General features: G+C 40.7%; 1 protein-coding gene and 1 long non-coding RNA gene across 3 annotated transcripts; both read left to right on the top strand.

The window, feature by feature from the left end:
- Positions 1 to 51: 51 nt before the first annotated feature.
- LOC135491602 (uncharacterized) lies at positions 52 to 13,910 on the top strand. Of its 2 annotated transcripts, none has more exons than XR_010447852.1 (7): positions 52 to 99; positions 5,065 to 5,124; positions 5,883 to 6,566; positions 7,146 to 7,252; positions 8,934 to 9,169; positions 9,529 to 9,781; positions 12,942 to 13,910. It is a non-coding gene; the product is annotated as an uncharacterized LOC135491602 (long non-coding RNA). The 2 variants fall into 2 exon arrangements; XR_010447859.1 differs by lacking the exon at positions 52 to 99 and adding an exon at positions 4,377 to 4,443.
- A 2,107-nt stretch (positions 13,911 to 16,017) lies between these two features.
- LOC135491519 (aminoacyl tRNA synthase complex-interacting multifunctional protein 2-like) lies at positions 16,018 to 19,391 on the top strand. The gene is made up of 4 exons (XM_064777507.1): positions 16,018 to 16,152; positions 16,782 to 16,994; positions 17,321 to 17,549; positions 17,884 to 19,391. Exons 1-4 carry the CDS (start codon positions 16,018 to 16,020, stop codon positions 18,276 to 18,278), a joined length of 972 nt encoding a protein of 323 aa, XP_064633577.1. The 3' UTR covers positions 18,279 to 19,391.
- The last annotated feature ends 100 nt before the right edge of the window (positions 19,392 to 19,491 follow it).

The raw sequence follows: 19,491 nt of genomic DNA, 5'->3' as shown, positions 1-19,491 counted from the left end.
CAAGCCTGCATGCCACCATGGCCACACTGCTGTACTTTCACTGTACATTGTACTGTAGGCCAACTGAAGGGAAAATACACTGACTTTATTATACTGCAGGTAGGTGCAGAAACAAAAACATACCATGACCAAATCACCCCCCCCCCCCCCCCGCCTCGAAGCCGGTGACAACTGACATGAATCAGGCTGGTATTTGACAATGACGGAATTAATTATTTTGGTTGCTTGGGCCTTGGCCTTGTTGAGCCTAGCCTTTAGGCCTATTAGATTAGTTATAGGGTATCAGGCTGTTTCGCTACATTGCCAGTTCGCTACCAGTCGTTTCGCTACATGTGGCGGTCGTTTCGCTACATGGTAGGTCGTTTCGCTACATGGGTGGAGTCGTTTCGCTACATGATGGGTACGGTCGTTTCGCTACATGGAGGCCGTTTCGCTACATGGGTGGAGTCGTTTCGCTACATGGATGTAGGTAATTTCGCTACATCGTAGGTCGTTTCGCTACATGGGTGGAGTCATTATTTTTTCAAGTTTGTGCTAAACTCCGGGCTAAATATTTGTTGTGAATTTAGGGAAAAAATGCTCGAGTATACTACAATCAAGATGTACAGACCGGGGGAGCTGGCGGTACGTACCCATAAGTCTTTGCGGTAGTCTCGCGCGTACCGGATATAACCCATCAAGCTTTTCTCCTTCAGAGAAATACTGCGTTGCGCTCAAGTGCCTTATAAGTGCCTGTGAACAAAATTAACGTTCAACCAATGAGAAAGCCACATTACCCTGCATACGAGGTTGGACGCGTGATCACTAAATGACAAGTAAAAATAGAATCAGACCACATGTTTCTATATGTCAGAATGCTGCCGTTTGCGCTGTAGTACACGTGTGTTGTCCAAATTTTCGATTTCAAGCAAGTTTAAGGCCAACGCGAAGGCCTTGCAAAGGCCTCCAAATCTGCGTTGAATGAAGTGCGGTTGAATGACTATCCGAGTTCTTGGACTTTCCGCCAAATTGCTTGGTTCCAGTGGAACAGACATCCTGTGATGTTGATGCCTGGAAATACTCGGCGGAAAGCGACCGGCAAAGTTTAAACGTGGCATCAGCGTACCAGGTCTTTGCTTTACTCAGGAGGTGGATTTGTTCATCTGTTGCGAAGATGAAATGCCGGCGATCTCGGACATTAATGTCAGCTTTAAAACAGTTGCCCCTCGCGTTTGCATTGATGTCCGGCCGAAAGAAGCGCGATTATAAAGCAATCTTGCAAAGGTTGAAGGAGATTGTCGGAGAGGTTCGCGTCGATAACATCGTTATTGACTTTGAAAGTGCCATGTGGGGGGGCTTTCCGCCGAGCCTTATAAGGCACTTGAGCGCAACGCAGTATTTCTCTGAAGGAGAAAAGCTTGATGGGTTATATCCGGTACGCGCGAGACTACCGCAAAGACTTATGGGTACGTACCGCCAGCTCCCCCGGTCTGTACATCTTGATTGTAGTATTCTCGAGCATTTTTTCCCTAAATTCACAACAAATATTTAGCCCAGAGTTTAGCACAAACTTGAAAAAATAATGGCTCCACCCATGTAGCGAAACGACCTACGATGTAGCGAAATTACCTACATCCATGTAGCGAAACGACTCCACCCATGTAGCGAAACGTCCTCCATGTAGCGAAACGACCGTACCCATCATGTAGCGAAACGACTCCACCCATGTAGCGAAACGACCTACCATGTAGCGAAACGACCGCCACATGTAGCGAAACGACTGGTAGCGAACTGGCAATGTAGCGAAACGACAGTAAACCAGTTATAGTATTAGGCCTAGGCTACTGTTTGTCTAATTTGCATGCTCTTGCCCTTGGCCCTCGTACCATAACCCAGTGGCCAGTGGCAGTGCAGTGAGCATTAGTCTCTAACTAGATAACAATAACAAGCACAAACAACCGCACGAGTGGCTGATCTGGGAATCCCTGATTGCACGAGAGATGGTTTTCTACGGCCCGAAAGTGCACTCGAGAATCATCGAGTGCGATCTGGATACCCGGATCAGTCACGAGTGCAGTTTTTTATTTATCATATACCACAAATATCGCAATTATCGCAAGAAAATTGAGGCAAAAAGGCAAATTTTGTCATTTTTTACCCTAATCCGTAATGACGTTAAAAGACGTAACGCTTGAGTTGATGACGTCACAACCTCATGACATCGTCGTGACTTCGCGACGTGGCTGGATTCCAACGCAATAATGTAGAAAAAGGACGACAATGAAAATGACGTAGAAGTCTACGGTCTTTCAACAGTCGGAGTCCAGATTGCACGAGAAATGACCTCAAGCATTAATAATCTCGTGTATTAAAATATTTTTATTGAACGTTTTATTTGAACATATTGCACGCTCAGGTCATGCGATAAATGTTTCATGCACCTTTTGCACATTTCTTTCAAAATAAAGTCTGCAAATTTATGAAGAGCAGTGGGGTTTGTGTTGTGTTGTGTTATAAAAGCCGGTCCCTGGAGCACTGTCCGTAATTTTGGTTGAATTTGAATGCATTTTTGGGAGGTTTTCATGGTCTTGTCTGCCGGATCACTTCACTTAGGGTATACGATAAATCACATAGGCCTATCCTACGGGTTTTTGATTTTCACGACCTAATATTCAAGGTCACAGAGGTCAAATGGTGTGAATTGGCCATTTCAGTGTATGTTTCTTAATCGCTATAACTATGACCTTGAAATTTGGTACACATGACTCCCTATGTCATGTAACCTCTGACACCGAATTTCAGTCCGATCTGATTCTTGACTTGACCACCAGGGGGCCAGAAGTGGAAACCTAAGAAGTGTGATATCTGTCTTATGAGTGACCCGTTTTTCGATAAAATTCTTGTGGTAGGTTCTCCTAGCAAAGATACATCACATATCATACGGGTTTTTGATTTGATCAACTTTTCAAGGTCACATAGGTCAAAAGGCGTAAATAAATTGATTTTCTGTTTGAGTGTAACTGCGGCACGTTTCTTAACCGCAAAAGCTATGAACTTGATATTTGGTACACATGACTCCCTACGTCATGTTACCTCGGACACCAAATTTCGATTTGATCTGATTCTCGACTTGGCCACCAGGAGGCCAAAAACCTAAAAGTGCAATATCTCGCTTATTCAGTGACCTGTTTTCGATTATATTTTTATGGTAGGTACTCCAAGCAACGATACATCACATGTCATACCGACTTTGGTTTGACCTATATGCTATACAGGTAGAATGTTTTTGAACCAGGATGAATTCCTAACCCGGCCCCTGGCCGTTTCATTTATTCCGTTAAATAAATAAATTCTTTCTGCAAAGCGCTACTCTGGTTTAACAATGTGTGTGTATCCAGTATGTTCACCACTTTTTTCTACCAGTTTTCAAAACTAACAACTGTACTGATTAACACCCTGTACGATTTCTATAGACCCAATCCATAATTATCAAATAAAAAGGTTATTCATTCATCATGGCCTATGGCCAATCCCAATGGCCATTACCAATCTGGCTTGACCCATTACATCTGACACATTTGTTTGGATATCTTAGGCAACAACAGACTCTGTCAACCTTGAAAGAAAGTTTGGGCATGTTACATAAAGCCACTACCTGTCACATTTTATATTCCAATCCTTGGTTCAAGCATGCAGTGCAGGCAGAACATTTGTTCTGGCAGGATTTTCATGGTTCTTCAAAAAAGAAATATCTTCAATTTTGACTTATTTCAACATTCTGAAGTAGCAAAATTATTTGTGTTCTGCATCAATGTTCTTAAAGGTTGGTATCACCGTGACTGAATCTTGACATTATCTCGTTTTACTACAGGCAAAAGAGATTTTGGAAGAAAGTACAACTTTCCTTTGTTTTTTTTTGGGCGGGAAAGTGCATTGCCTTATGACCCAATATGCAGGTTTCAATACAGAGATCACTCACAGATATCTCTGAGAACAACTTCTGAACAGGTTGTTGGTTTGAGAGAGAGAGACAAAGACAGTCAAAACTCAAATAGATGTTGCACTTTTTGTTCTGACATACTTTTCAAGGTCACGGAGGTCAAATGGCATAAATTACCATTGTGTGTTATGGCACATTTCTTAACCGCAAAAGCTACGAACTTGAAACCTGGCACCATAAAACAAATATTTTGGCAAAAGATAAAAAAGATCGTCAAATTCTTATGTGTATTGGAGGTACATGTACATATGTATTTTGCTAATGGAAAGATGGGAAATATTATATCAACGATCTTTTGGTGTGGCTGGTGACTGTCAAGTGTGTTATTTGGACAAAAGAAATAAAGGAAAGATTCACCTTAATCCAGCATCGTTATCTTTTTATTTCTCAAACTTGAGGGTTGTGACAGATGCTTCAAACCCTCTCCGCAATTGCAACTGAAGAAGCTTGTATGATTTGCAAGGGTATGTATACCATTAGGTTATGACATGCCTAATCGGTCAGAGTGCCAAGTTGTCAAATGTCTAAATATACAGAAATTGTATGCTCATGCACAACATGACTCCACAACCTCTATAACATCCTGATTTGGGCCAGGGTGTCCTATCTCTCTTACAACATGGTCCCCTCTGAAAAACGCTATTCAAATTTATCACCACTGAATTGTGTTCAGTGAAAACATGGAAATTAAATGATTTTCCAATAAGCAGAATGGAGAGAGACCTTCCCTTTCAGAACCCTTTTATATCAGACTTATTTATGGAATCTGGTCACCACAGAACTTTTTCATGGTGTCCATTTCTTGGCCAGAACAGAAGAATCTCATCAATCTTGTCATGAGTCAGGAGGCCATGTTGGAAGCTGTGATGCAATCTGATTGGTTTCTTATGTGGATGTGCCATGAACTAGCTCACATTTATTTCCATAAATACAAAGGAATAAGGTCAACCTCTGCCAAAGGAAGGCAAATCATGTAAAAATTGAGAGATATGATTCAACCATCATTTTTAGGAACTTCGTATAAGTAATGATTATACAGTACAGCATTGCTGTAATTACGCATTTGTGCTGATTTGTCATTTCAGATGACACAACCTTGTCTGCAATTGCATTCGAAGATTCTCGTTTGATTTCCACGAAGAAGGGTAGGTATACTTGTCTGACTTGTCAATAGAGGTGCCACTGTCAAATCTGTGTTATCGTTGGTAAAAGAAACATGTAACTTGACCCCCACAGGGCCTCAAGGCAGTGAAAAAAATTACAGACTAATAATCTGCGAGATTTATGGAAAAAGAATGAAACGATTTATTTCGGCGTAAAGAATGCAAATTACGAAACACATAACTGTTATCCCCATTGCAACTTTATTATGTGCACTCTTCTGAGAGATCGAAGATATTAAAACTTTCAACTTATTTATATTTTGCATATTCAAAATAAAGCATTTCTAGCCCATGAAATGTTTATAAAATGCAGTAATATATTCGTTACATACATCATGTAGCCACTACTAAATCATATTTTGGCCATGTAATTAAAAGAAAGTAAAATAAATTGACAGTGACACTTCTATCTGCAAATCGGGTGGTTATTCAAAAGTTGTAACTATAGTAAGATGTTGTGTTTGTGTGTGTGTGTGTGTGTGAGAGAGATGGGATTGAAAAAGGGTGTGGGAGGTCTTGGGGGAGGAGGGACTCTAGTTGCTGTAGTGAGTGCTGGAAGTGTGACTGATCTATGTTGTGATAGTTTTGTAGCTATTGTCATTATTCTAGTTGTTAGAGTAGTTATCATAGTTATCTAGCTAGTATAGTTGTTAGAGTAGTTATCATAGTTATCTAGCTAGTATAGTTTTTATTCTTTTGGTTTCATGTTTCCTGCTTATCATCTATTTTAACCTATTCAGCTTTCAGTTGTCCAGGCCAGGCCAGGTGACCAATGACGATGATAGATCGGGTTCGATTCAAGCTATACGCTTGGTGTATTTGGTTATCGTGACTGGCGACTTGAGTCTATCTCATCTCATTTCCAAAGCGCGGTGGCTGGGTCCCAGGCATGCTTGCCACTTTGTTCCACGGTCCTCATCTAAGTTTCGACGGTGATGACATGGACTTAGGTTCAAAGTACGTGTTCCCCTTGAGTCATTGTGGTTGATTGATGGGGGCAATTAACGGTTGCGTGTCGCTAGTCATTCAATTGGTCCCCTTGTTTTAGAGTGTTGGCGGGATAAGTCGTACGAATGTTAACAATAGTATGCAATAGCTGGCCAGCGATCCCCTACCTGATCTCGAGGGGGATGGAATGACTGGGGTTATAGACCTGTTGTTAACCTGCGGAATTTCGTCGGACGAAATGTCAGGCGTGTCCGTGTGGGACTTGTGCTAAACCAGTTTAGTACATATGACGAAGACATTGGGCTCTTTGAATAACAACAGTGTTCTTGACCTTCTTGTGCCTCACAAAGCTAATAATATACACCCCCTGAAATCGACAAGACGGTGATGAAGAAGGAGAGCCGGCCTCCAGCTTGAGAGCCAAGAAGACACTGGACCCCGGGGATATGTTGCTGCCAATGTTGGAGCCATACAGGGTAAACATCACTTAGTCCTCAGTTACGTCTGGAATAAAAGAAACATTACAAAGAAATTAAAATGACTCCAAAAAAAGTATCAATCTGACGTACAATTTCAACTTTCATACGTATTGGGGTGCCACACTCAATTCTGTTGATACAGTTTGAAAACCGCTTCAACAAATTTGGTTTTTAGAATACAATTGAATGTGCTTTATTGAATTCGCATTAACTGATTCTCATTGAAACGTGTAGTGTGGGCGTTAATACGTATTAAAACAGTCTATTGGCAGGGGGCATGCACACTAGCTTGTTCCTGTCTTGATTATCTTCTAATTACAACAAAGGGTAGGGACATTCATCCGCGAAAGGCACGTTACTACAATACGTGGCAAGAGTTGCACTTTTCAAATCGAATTGCATGCGCATTAGGCCAAGTGTGGTGCAGCCGTTTTGAAACTGGTGTAGCCAATTCGTATTTGGAGGGTGCTCTCTGGAAAACAGTTTTAAATCGGATTCAGTGTGAAAGCTACATGCAGTAGAAACACTCAGAAATTAGATAAACCCAACAACAAAAATATGATTCTCTTTCGGCAGCCCGATCCAACATTGTGCATAAAGGGCAAGGGACACGAGGACAAGGGACACTTAGGATATGGGACACAAGGACAAGGGACACAAAAGACGATGTTGCAGTCTACAGGGTGAGCATCACTTAGTCCTGGTTGATATTAGATCTACTCATGAAACAAACTTCATAACTTAGGAGAGAGAAAAAATAATTTTTCATGTCTCCGAACCCGCACCCTGGTGGCCAAGTCATGAACTTTTATCCCTGAGTGAGACCACCTGACCGAGAGTGCTCAAGTAACAGCCGAGTGGGCAACAGACCTCGATGATCTTGATTAGTTGGACAAATCATAAGTTACATTTTATGTATGGTTATTACAATTAGTAATATCAGACATAAGCATGGATATAAAAATCCAAGGCAATTTGGCCTGACGAATAATACCACTAGGGCATGGATTGAAGCAGTGAATCGAGCAAAGTTTTCTTAACTGAGATCAACTGATCTAGGGGTACATGCACCAACATTTGACCTAGCTGTGACCTTGAAAAGGGTGTGTTTTAAGTTTTGAACCTCTGCAAGGATCAAATCAGATCAGACCAGACCTGAATTTGCTGGGTTATGTCATTTGACATTGTGGTTAACGTGTACCAAGTCTCAAGTTCATAGCTTTAGCGGTTAGCGGTTTGAGAGTAATAAATTCAGTATTCAGTTTTCAGTATTAGAGTTATCCGGCCTGCTTTCCTAAAAAGAAAGAGAGAGGAATACTGGCCAACGGTCACCACTCTGACCACAAAACTCTGGAGCTAGCTCTGTGGCAGAACTCACCAGGACAGATGATCCAGCATGCATTTCAAAAATACTCAACACAGACAAAATTTAACTTCATCATAAGCTCTCATATGAGCATCATTCTCTCAAAAGCAGTTTAAATATGTTGGGAAAACATATAAAGATAGATCAGATAAACACCTGAACAAATTATATGCTCACCCCTATTTGGTGATCGTTGCCACAAGAAAATGCCATCAACCATGACATCTTCACTCCACTTGATCCAGAAAAAGGCCCGTGAGCATCTTTCCAGCAGTGCCACTTTATAATATGAAACGGCCAGGGCCATTTTGCTCACCTGTCGACATGGAACAAAATGGACTCATGATGGATGCTTCTGACCTCATTGATTTTTTTAATCTTAGCGCCCTGGTGGCAACATTTTGGTAGTTTTGGTCGGAATTGCCTAGAGGCATCTTTTCCCCTAAGTAATGTGGTGGAAATACGCTGAATAAAAATGGCTCTCACCACTTCGAACTTTGGTTGAGAGAGTAGGGCGAGTCTACACAACAGTGCAGTGTCTGTGGTCGTGTCCTATTTCAAAGAGTGGCACATTTCTCAACCGCCAGGGCTATCAACTTGGAACTGTGTACACCCCTTGGTCAGATGATCTCGGACACTGAATTTCAGTCTGATCTGATTCATGACTTGGCAACCAGACTGTCTGGGGTTGAGAGAAGGATGCCTAAACGAGTACTCCACTAGTACACTCCACAAAGAGGGGCCAATCGAAATGTTGCTCCAAGAATAGCTTGTCAACCGAGGTCGACTCCACTTGACAAAGCACAAAAAACAGAAAATTTAGAAAAAACCCTAAGCACTTTCATTAAAAACAGTGAAGCCAGAAAGTTTGCCAAAGACAAAACTTGACACTGAAAGTGATGACCATCTCCCAAATGAATAAAAAATATCTAGTTTCTTTTGGCTTCGATCTATGTAGAGATTATCCTGTATAAAATAATTTTTCCCCTGTTTTCCAGGCTGTGCAGATGACTGGAGATGATGGCTGTGGAGTTGACCCAATGATTCCACAACGATCTACGATGCGTACTGAAGCAAGAACGACTCTCAAAGACCCAGAAAACAACAGATGCCAACACTTCGCACCATGATAAGATGCCTTCATACCCATCCAATTTGGGGGAGACAGCCTAATTGACCTTCATGGGGATCTTCCTGGCAGATGTTGTATGACGAAGAATTCAATGCATATACAGTAAGATAAAGTGGTGTATTTAAAATTCATTATTATGAAACGCCCTAAAACTGTTTACCAGTAAAAAGGTATTTCCTTTGCTCTAAGCTGTGTTTAATGGCATTTTGAAAATTGCGTCTGAAAAAAAGGCTGAGCAAACTATCATTGCACTCCTGCCGTTAGGCACTACTGAACTAAAACATCTTGAAAAAGCGTGGTCAAAAATGTCTTTGGACAGACAAGCAGTCCATGCAGATACAATGAGTTCAGGAACTGAGCTAGGGTTGAAGGTACATTGCCCTGCACTGTAATTCTATCAAAATGGCTCAAGTCTTTAATCTTGGTAAACAATGGATTGACCTTGATATTTTGTTTTCCAGCCATGCTTGGATGTGGGTCTGAGAGTCTGGTAGATTCAATAGATGGAATCGTCTCGCTCAGGGATATCGGCGGTGGACACTTACATCGTGTGTCATTCGAATAGACTTTGACGACAATCGAATTGATGCTCTAAGGGGACTCTGATGACTCTAAGGACATAGAGCCCTTCTCATTATGTAATGTGACGCCATATCCAGCAGCCACCATGGAGCCAGCTCATCTGTTACATATGGAAGGATGCCATCTCAAACGGTAATAATATAAAAAAATCAATTTCTAATTTCTATGTCATTGCTTTGGCTTTAGCCTTATTTAGGGATTGTGAACAATTAAAAACATGGTAAAAGAGAAAACTTCTTAGATTGATCAGACCTATTGAGAAGATATTGAGAAGTTTGCAGCTTATGACCTCAAGGAGGGACAGTTTTGTGTCTGTTGTTGATCTAAGCAGTTGCTGAGAGTCCAGATGATATTTTTGGAAAAATTTGTAAAAATTACCAGAAATTTGAGAATTTGAAGTACATGCAATTTGATCCCTCCTTAGAAGTTTTCTCAAACTCTTCAGTGTTGTACATAATCCCTTATGATCTTAAGAAATGTAGAAAAAACAATGCACCTTCACCGCAGCATTTCTAATTGTCTGCAGACCGGTGAACCTGCCTCTGCCAGCAATGAGAGGATAAGGAATCCTTCCTCTAACACGATAACGATAAAACTATTTTTAAAGTTATCGTATCAAATAATGTATTTCAAGTTTAGAAAACAAACATATGCTATTTCACCGCCAACGTTAATTTTGGCTCACCGGTGGTAGGGGAGTCTATACACAACACCGCAGTGTGTCCGTCGTCGTCTGTATCCTGTTTCAAAAACAGTGGGACACTTCTTAACTGCTAGAGCTATGAACTTGAAACTTTGTACACAGGACCCCCCAGGTCAGGTGACCTCTGACAGTGAACGGCTAAAGTATGAACTTGAAATTTGATACACATGACTCCGAATTTCAGTCTGATCTGTTTCTCTACTTGGCCACCAGGGGGCCAGAACTAAAAAAAGGTAAAAAGTGAAATATCTCGCTTATTAGTGACATGTTTTTCGATGATAGATATTTTTATGGTAGGTTCTCCTAGCAAGGATTCATCACATATCCTACAAGTTTTTGATTTGACCTAATTTTCGAGGTCACAGAGGTCAATGGTGTAACTTGGCAGTTTGGGTGTACCACTAAAGCTATGAACTTGAAATTTGGTACACGACTCCCTATCACATGTAACCTCTGACACCGAATTTGGATCCAATCTGTTTCTTGACTTTGCCACCAAGAGGCCAAAACTAAAAAAGGTAAAAAGTACAATATCTCGCTTAATAGTGACTTGCTCTGATTATTTTTTTAATGTTAGGTACTACAAGCAAGGATAAATCACATGTCATACCGGCTTTGGTTTGACCTATATACTATACATGTAGCATGTTTCTTAACCAGGATGAATTCCTCACCACCAAATATCTATACGGTGAGCACAATGGCCCCTGGCCATTTCATTTTCCAATTGTAATTATGTCGAACACAGCCATGTGCAGGCCTTTCAGTTTCAATTGCATAGTTTTCACACCATTTGACGGTGTAAGCAGCCTCCACATGTCCTCCTAAGTAGGTCTGAAAAAACTCAAAATGCGGGACGATGAAGGTTTCAAATCACTGTCCAGAAAGGGAACCACTTTGCTGGCCATAGAAATGTTTCCGAATTTACAATGAAAACTGTAGTTAAAATTGGTACCCACCTGCAAGCTACAGCCATCATGGAGCGTTCGTCATCTGTCGTCGTCGTTGTCCGCCAGCAGGCCACATTTCATAACTGCCAGGTTGATCAACTGGTCCATAAACTTCGCACTGGGCAAGATCTCCTTCCAGATCAAATTTTGTTTCGATCTAATTCTTAGTTTGGCCACCAAGGGGCAAAATGTGAAAACACAAAAACCGCTCTAACTCCTTAAGAAATAGTCAGATGCTCTAGAAATTTCTATTGTGTGTGTATCTGAGGAAGAGACATAAAAAACACAAAACCAGCTCCTCCTTAAAAGATGGTCAAATGCTAATAAAATTTTTCGTGTCTGTGTATCTGATGATGAAACATATTTTTTCAGTCGGGCTTTGATTTGATTGACCTCTTTATCAAGGTCACCAAGGTCAAAGTTCAGAGATGAACACTTTTGTCCATCAGCACGGCGAGTTTCGTAACCACTGAGTGGGGCCTGAAACTATGCACAATAGGAAAGATCTCCTACCCCAGCAATTTTGGTCTGATATGGTTCATAGGCTTACATGTCTGGCATTCAAACTTGAGGAAACCCCTCTCTATCCATGAAAATCATCAATTGGCCACTGATGGCAAACTTTGATTACCTCTACTTCTTGACGTCACATGTCAAATAATGACCCTTCACTGTAGGAACCCAGGTGAGCACATGGACCATTTCCTGCAGTGTTGGAGATATTCATTTGTGAGGTGAAGGTTTGAATGGTAACAAAAAACAACAACTATATTGACATATGATCACAGTCGCCTAAGATATAGAATATTGCTCAAAAGTTCTTCCGTCAGGCCCAACACTCCCGTGGCAGTCCATTGCTTCAATTCATCCTAATTGGATCTCCTAATGGACTGCCACAAATAGTGGGAATTCGTGCGGCTGGGCAATTAGCCAATGGGCTTTGCTGCAACGAAACTGTAAGGGCATTATCTGTCACCGTCCACTGCTTCTGGAGTGTATCACGCCCGGCCCTGGGTCCACTCATTGTTTTGAGGGCAGTTGGCTTTAAAATGATGAATCACCCTGAGTATGAAATCAACTGGCTACTTCATGTACTTCTGTTATGAGTCGAGTGCAAGACGATCATTACCAGGTCAATCAATATGGTTTGGACCACCCAGTCCCAGCATCAAAATAACTTATATTCTGTTGGCTGATACTGATGTGTTCTCAGTATAAGCAACCAGATTTTCTGAGATTGGCTCATTTGATGATATTGGGGAAAGAAGAGCAGCTCATTGGTGATGTAACATGGAATATTAGAATGCCCCCCCCCCCCCCCTCTTACCAACTGCAATTAATTTTAGGGCAACTCTCTGAGTAACCCATGCATTGGGCTGAGACTGCATACAATTCCCCAATCATCAAATCTCGTCAAAGGTTTTGCGTTAGCCTACATGTTATGTTTAAAATATTGACCCGAGAAAGGCAATTTTTCACAGTATGGTAACGAAATGGATGTCAATAAAGTTGGTGCTTTATCATTTCTGTACTAATCTTAACCTCACTATTGTTGAAACTAATGCGTTCCAGTGCATCATATATTTTGCTGATGATGGTGGCACCCACAAATATAATATAATATTATGTTTCTTTTTAGGAGATGAGCCATCCCACAGAAGGGAGGAGGATGTTGCTGAGCCAGCGCATCTCTACCATGCTCCCGTCGCCGTCAAGGAGTTTGGATTTTTGTCACCGTAGGCCTTACCCTTTTATTGCAATATCTGATTGAAAGGTGATTTGATAAAAATCCTGATATTTTATTTTCCGATTGCTTGAGGGCAATTTTTTGCCTTCTTTCGGCCAATGACAAACTCTTGCCATGGCTCAAAACCGTACACATTTAAAAACGAGTTTAAAAATGGGGGGAGGGTGTAATAAGGTAACCAGGGGAACCAGGGCATGTCACAAGCCCAGAAATTATTTTCAAGCAAGATTAATGAAAAAAATAAAAATGTGGAGGGGATGTTCTGGCTAACAGGACAGCCAACAGGGTAAGTTGATACCCAAACAAAACATTCGCAGTAGCCTTGGGTACAGTGGGACCCTACCGGCTGCTTCAGATTTGTTTCAAGCAAAAAAGATCTTTCTGCTTAAAAAATCACCGAATTCATCAGATATTGCATTTGATTATGTCCATCACATGAGACATGGGGTTCACATGACATTCGCTTTGCTCTAACCCCAGGCAAAGCGAATGAACATGTGTGTCTTGATGGAACTGTAGGCCTTTTTACTGTTTCTTGATCTCCTCAGTACCACAGAATCCACCGGCATTTAAACACCACCTGGGCCCAGGCGCCAAAGATCCTTCGTATCATTGGCTGGCTCGGTTGCTCAGTGTCTTTACCTTCAAACTTTAGACAACTGACCAACAACACAAATCTAGTGAATTCTTATTTCCTTGTCACTTTTTAATCAATACCTGTGAACAAAAAAATCACGGGATGCAAAACATCTCTTCACCAATTAAACTGATATTTGATAAGCTTTGTCAATAAAACTATTGTTTTATTCAAACTTATCAGAATAAGACTGGTTCTTGATCCTACCTATAGCGATCTCACAGGAAAGAATCTTAAGTCTTTTTCTTTGTTTGATTCAAGAAGGCTTTTATTGCAAGAGCATAATTATCATGTTCTGCAGGCTGTGAAAGATATCATTTTGCCCCATCAAGAACATTTTTATTGGACTTGGTACTGAATGATTTGAGAAAAGTGTAACGTCAATTGTAAGACGTTTTATGTTGTCATTTATGTAATTATATTTGTAATGCATGTAAATCTTGTAAGTAAAATAAAAGAGATCTAAGACTCAACTTGCAAACTTGCAAAAAACCTGGCAGACCAACATCCAGTCTTGCCAGGTCAAGCTACCTCTTTTGTCATGCAAATACATGTCACCTCTGCTCCTTTTGTCATGCTAATTGGCAGCCTCTGTCCAGTTCTTGGCCATGAGAAATGTGGTTCTTTTGTTATTCAAATAGTCATGGATTAATGAGAGCAGTGACATAACCTATTGTTCGCTGAATATGGATCAACTTAAGTCATACACAATAGGTTTAAATACATGTACAATAGCTAAAACTTGTATAGAATGTATACGAACATGATGAATGCATGCAGAGGTTGGAATTGTTGAGTCATCTAGTGTAAGATCTCTATTCAGCAGTGTCTTTTTTGGACATTTTAAAGGAGGAGAACATGTGTGATAGTACAATTATCTCAATGTCTCGTCCTTTAATGGGCATTGGAGCTGCACAGTGACTATAATGTATAATGTATAAAGTCATTATGGTCGTAAGCGCTGTGCCTGTCACCTGTGTGATGGAGTTTACGACTCCCTCCAATTGCGTAGGTTTTCTCCCGTTGAAACGGTTTTCCTCCTACACTGACTTTCCAAGTTGCCATGTGAGGATAATTCTTGGAATATGCGACAATAAATAATTTTCAAAAGAAAATTTGCTTTTCTTCTTTACTGGCTTTGTTGTGCATTTAAACCAACAAACTGGTGCCCCAATGATGAGATGTTCAGCATGTGATACATTGAATGGGTTATCACTTGTATGAATCCAAATCTATCAGATGACCACAATCGTTGTATGGTTTACATTGAAATCACATTGAATGGTTTACGATCATTAGTATGAATCCATATTTCTCAGATCTCAAATCACTTTCACATTGAATGGTTTTTCACCAGTATGACTATGAATTCATATCGCCAAGTTCAGATGGCGACAATCATTTGAGTTCACATTGAATGGTTTATCTCGTCAAGATGCTACAGTTCCTGAGAAGCAATAAACAATCCAAGACATTTGTGAAGAACTCTATGATTTGAGGGACTATCTTTCACTTTACACCACCCATGCACTACGTAAAATGTGCAGCTGATCATCAGTGGCAGGATCTAGGGGTCATTGCGCCCGGGTATGCTATGAACAGACATCTGTACGAATGGGGGATCATCTCATACAGCATACTTGATAACATAGTAAATAGTATTACGTTTTAAAAGATACTTTTTCTTTATTTCTTACCACCATCTTTCATACATGTATATTTTGATGAACCCTATGTAATAGATGCAGGAGCCTCCTTAAGTTAAGTCAGTTCCCTTGATAATTTCTTTTTATTTGCACCAACAATACCACATGTATATTTTGAATAAATCTTATTTAAATCTTTGTCTTGAACCCTATTTAATAGATGCTGGAGCATCCTTAAGACTTCACCTTGACAATTTCTGTTTATTTCTTTACGCCAACCATCTTATAAATCCTCTATCATCCATACATCTTAGTCATCATGTATATATTTGTAATAAATCTTATTTTTCTTTGTGATGAACCCTATCTAATTCTAATAGATGCTGGAGCATCCATACTTCTAATACTTCTGGGTTGTTCCAGAGCATGCTGAATAAACCGATTCCATCCCCGACCCATCTTTAATCCACGCAAGGACTCCATTGAGAGGGCAGTCGAAACGTCTTCTGTCCGGTTTTACAGCTATAACTTGTTCTGTCATTTTGTCTGGAGATGGCGCTGCAGTAGTTGCCAATTCGTATTTCCCGCGTTATGAACTAATGCCAGTGGCGTCATCTGTTGTCGAACTCCGACATCCCTCATGTACGTGTAAGAATCACATCGAGGATGTGACAAATCGCCCGTCATGGCTTCTCAGAACGTGCGGAACGGGCCGAAAGTAGATTGTATGTACAAATTAAACCCTTTATACAAGCCTATAGATCTGACGGGTGTTTCATCAAATTGCATGTATAGTTTGAAGAAGGTTGAAGCAGCAAAGGTGAATATATTCGACAGCATCTCTTCGAAAATTGGTCCAATAACCAACCACTTTGCGACCGGTGAAATGCACTGCATGCATGCATGATGATGAGTGCATGCAGTGCATGAGTGTATGTACATGTCCATGTAACATGCATAGTGATGCATTGCAGAGGCATAATTGCATACAATAGGCCCTTTGCCAGATACGCCGGTACCACCTAGGTTTGGCAATACAAACCATCTTTACAATAGATCTTCACGGTATATGTAAAAGACGCCAGACAATGGCTCGAGAGGCATTCTTTCTTACCATAACCACCGCGGGTGTAGCTAAGCTAGGCTCCTCCTCAGCTCCGCCACCATCAATGATCATGTGTTTCACCTGGAACAAAAGGGTCACTCACAGTGTCTTAATGGAATTGCTTAGGCCTTCTGACCTGTTCTGAGTGTGCGCATTTGTGTGTTGTCTGTTGATTTGTTGGGGCTTGGATTCTTCTTCTTTGAAAAGACCTATTCGCTAGGGAGCCAGTATAATGGCAGTAGTGTAATTGCTCATTGTGAATGGAGTAATGATTGAAATGTAGTGTATTTCCAGTGTTCTTGATCTTTAACAAACCTTTACTGACTTGCCTTCTTTTGTTGTAGATGGATGTGGCACACTCTGACACGCCCTGTAATGGTTTTGACCAGAGCCCTCTTGCTGCACTTGAGGCAAGACAAGATGCTATATTAAAGAAGCTAGCAACACTACAGACAGAAGTGAACAAGCTGGAAGCAGAAAGTAAAACGGGCATATCAGCGCCTATGGCAATGGCATGTCAGCCGGCTTGTGGAATACAAGAATCTCCTTATGAGTTGGTTAGTTTCTTTTAAAAACCTCATGGAGAGGAACATTTTGATAACATTTTACCTCAAATTGAAATCAGTAAGCATCAAAAAGCACCATCAGACTATGTACTGATCAAGAGTTTGTTAACCCTATCTTCATATAATATGTTCTTCAAATTAAAATGTTATAAGATTTGAAACAAAATTGAAAAAACATCAAACACTTTGAGAAAATTGGTTGCCTTCAGGAATGGTGTGCAAGGATCAAGGAGTGATTTTACTATTGAAACAGGAGAAGCATATTGAAGAGATAATTGGCCTTGTCCTGTAAGTCTTTTTCTTTCTGCTTATTTCAGAGCTCAGGAGTGATAGAAGATGTTGTTGTGAATGCTAGCCCAGAGAATCCACCTTATTCTCTGTTCATACTCTATCAGCTACTAAAAGGTCAATACAGAGTTATGACAGCCACACATATGCACTCATCGGTAAAGGACATCCCAGAAAACTTACGAATTGCCTTCAGGAATGGTGGGCGAGGATCAAGGAGTGATTTTCAAATAGCTATAACCCTAATATGGAAAGATGGTAAGAACTAAATTTAAAAGGGTATAAGAATTTCATGATGATTTATCAGCACTTATTACCAAGTACGGTTTCGCCTTTGGAACAAACGTTGCCAAAGATTGGTGATGTCGCCATGCTCCAATATGAAGGGTTTTCTTGGGCCAGGTATTTGGAAATTGAGAAAAATAACTTCCCACTTTGAACATTTCATTTGCAGATAAGTAGGGCTGATATGTTAACCTTTGATTGATAGGAAGACGGTTGTTTTGGGACACCCTGAACAGTAATTTCTCTAAATTGATGACTTGTTGTCAATATTGCTGTTGAAATCTTATCATGTGATTGTTGTTTCCAGTCAAACACGGTCCGACCTTGATGGTATCTCCAGGTGCGCAGACAAGACTTGAAGGCGAAGCGGCGATAGCCAGGTTTATCGGCCGCATGATGAAACCAGCGTATGACGCCTGTGATCCAGTCATAGCCACTCAGATCGATAGTTGGTTAGATATAGCGACGAATCTCGTGCTTGGAGGCAACGCGAAGGAAAAGGCATCGGCTCTGAAGTCTTTGAATTCTGCGCTTGGGAAACGTGATTGGTTGGTTGGAAATAGTTTGACTTTTGCTGACATTGTGATGTGGTCTGCTCTCCAGCAGAAAGGACAGGTTGAGGGTGCACCGGCTAATGTAAAAAAGTGGTTAAAATCGTGTAGTAACCAGCCAGTTTTCCAGATGGCTCATAATTTATTGTAGACTGACTTGATTAGATACTTAACATAAGGCTATCCTGAAATATGCTGGGTTCAAGTAACATTGCTCATGTGCGAGTTTTTCATTGGTTGAGTAGGATCATTGTAAATTGATAAGTTCATTTATCAGTTTAGGTGTTGGCATCCAGATTTGGGCCTGTGCCTCGTATTTTTGGAGATGATCATATTGCAAAAGAATGTTGGATTGCATTGATACAGTGTTGAAGGAAAAACAGCACATTTTCTAAAGGATTCCTTGAAGTTTAATTTTCTTAAGATGCTGTTTTTTGGTGACCAGCAGAGTGCACACGATATAATAAAAAAGAATAACAGATAAACTATATATTTAAAAGTCGGCTTAAAGTTGTAAGACTAAGATATTTTAACAAGTAACTTGGCCAACTTTGCTTTCAAGCTTTTAGGGAGAATTTGCGATCTCTCTGCGAGATGAAATTGTTCCAAGAAACGAATAGATAACAAACCAAACCATATCATCAAGGTCAGGTAACAGGAGTGATTGGATACTGTCAGTGTTAACACTATATGTAAGTTATGTAAAATGCAACTATCGGTTTCTCATTCTGGTTCAAAGACAGATCCCTCAGTTAAATGGACTTATAGTCGTACTTCCACCTATCAAATCCCCATGTCTTTTGCGCTTACACCTATGAATTGCCGTGTCTAAATAGACCCGTGTGTCAAATCCCCGTGTCTATTAGCCCCATCGAGCTCGATGGGGCTAATTTAGATCCGTGTTCAACACGGGTTTTTTTATAGGTGGAATCTGAATAGACACGGCAATTGCAAGTTCTAAGATCCGGCGACAGATGGCGCGATGTAGTTGCCTCGGTATTGCGCATGCGAAATCCCCCTCCGACGGGAAAGAAACACAGGAGAGCTCCCTACCTACAGCGCACCTGTCGCCGGGGCTATTAACCATTATCTAACACCACTGATAGGTGTAAGTGCACCCCGGGTTTTTTGACACACAGCGAAGACACGGGTCTTGAAAAAACGGGGTTTTATGATAGGTGAAACTACGACTTATATCATTATGTACATGTGTGATGTGCATGTGGAGTGTTCACAAATCAATAGAGAAGAAAATCTTCTATTATATCAGTGTTTTCTTACTTTTAATGATAGAACCTCAGTTTATTAATGAGGAGTTTTACATAATGTGACATGTACACCTGACAGGTCACCATGCTCATTTT

This window comes from Lineus longissimus, chromosome 1 (genome assembly GCF_910592395.1).
Source record: "Lineus longissimus chromosome 1, tnLinLong1.2, whole genome shotgun sequence".
Classification (NCBI taxonomy): Eukaryota; Metazoa; Nemertea; class Pilidiophora; order Heteronemertea; family Lineidae; genus Lineus; species Lineus longissimus.
Note: the sequence above shows the minus strand (reverse complement) of the source record. Positions and strands in the feature narration are given on the sequence as shown.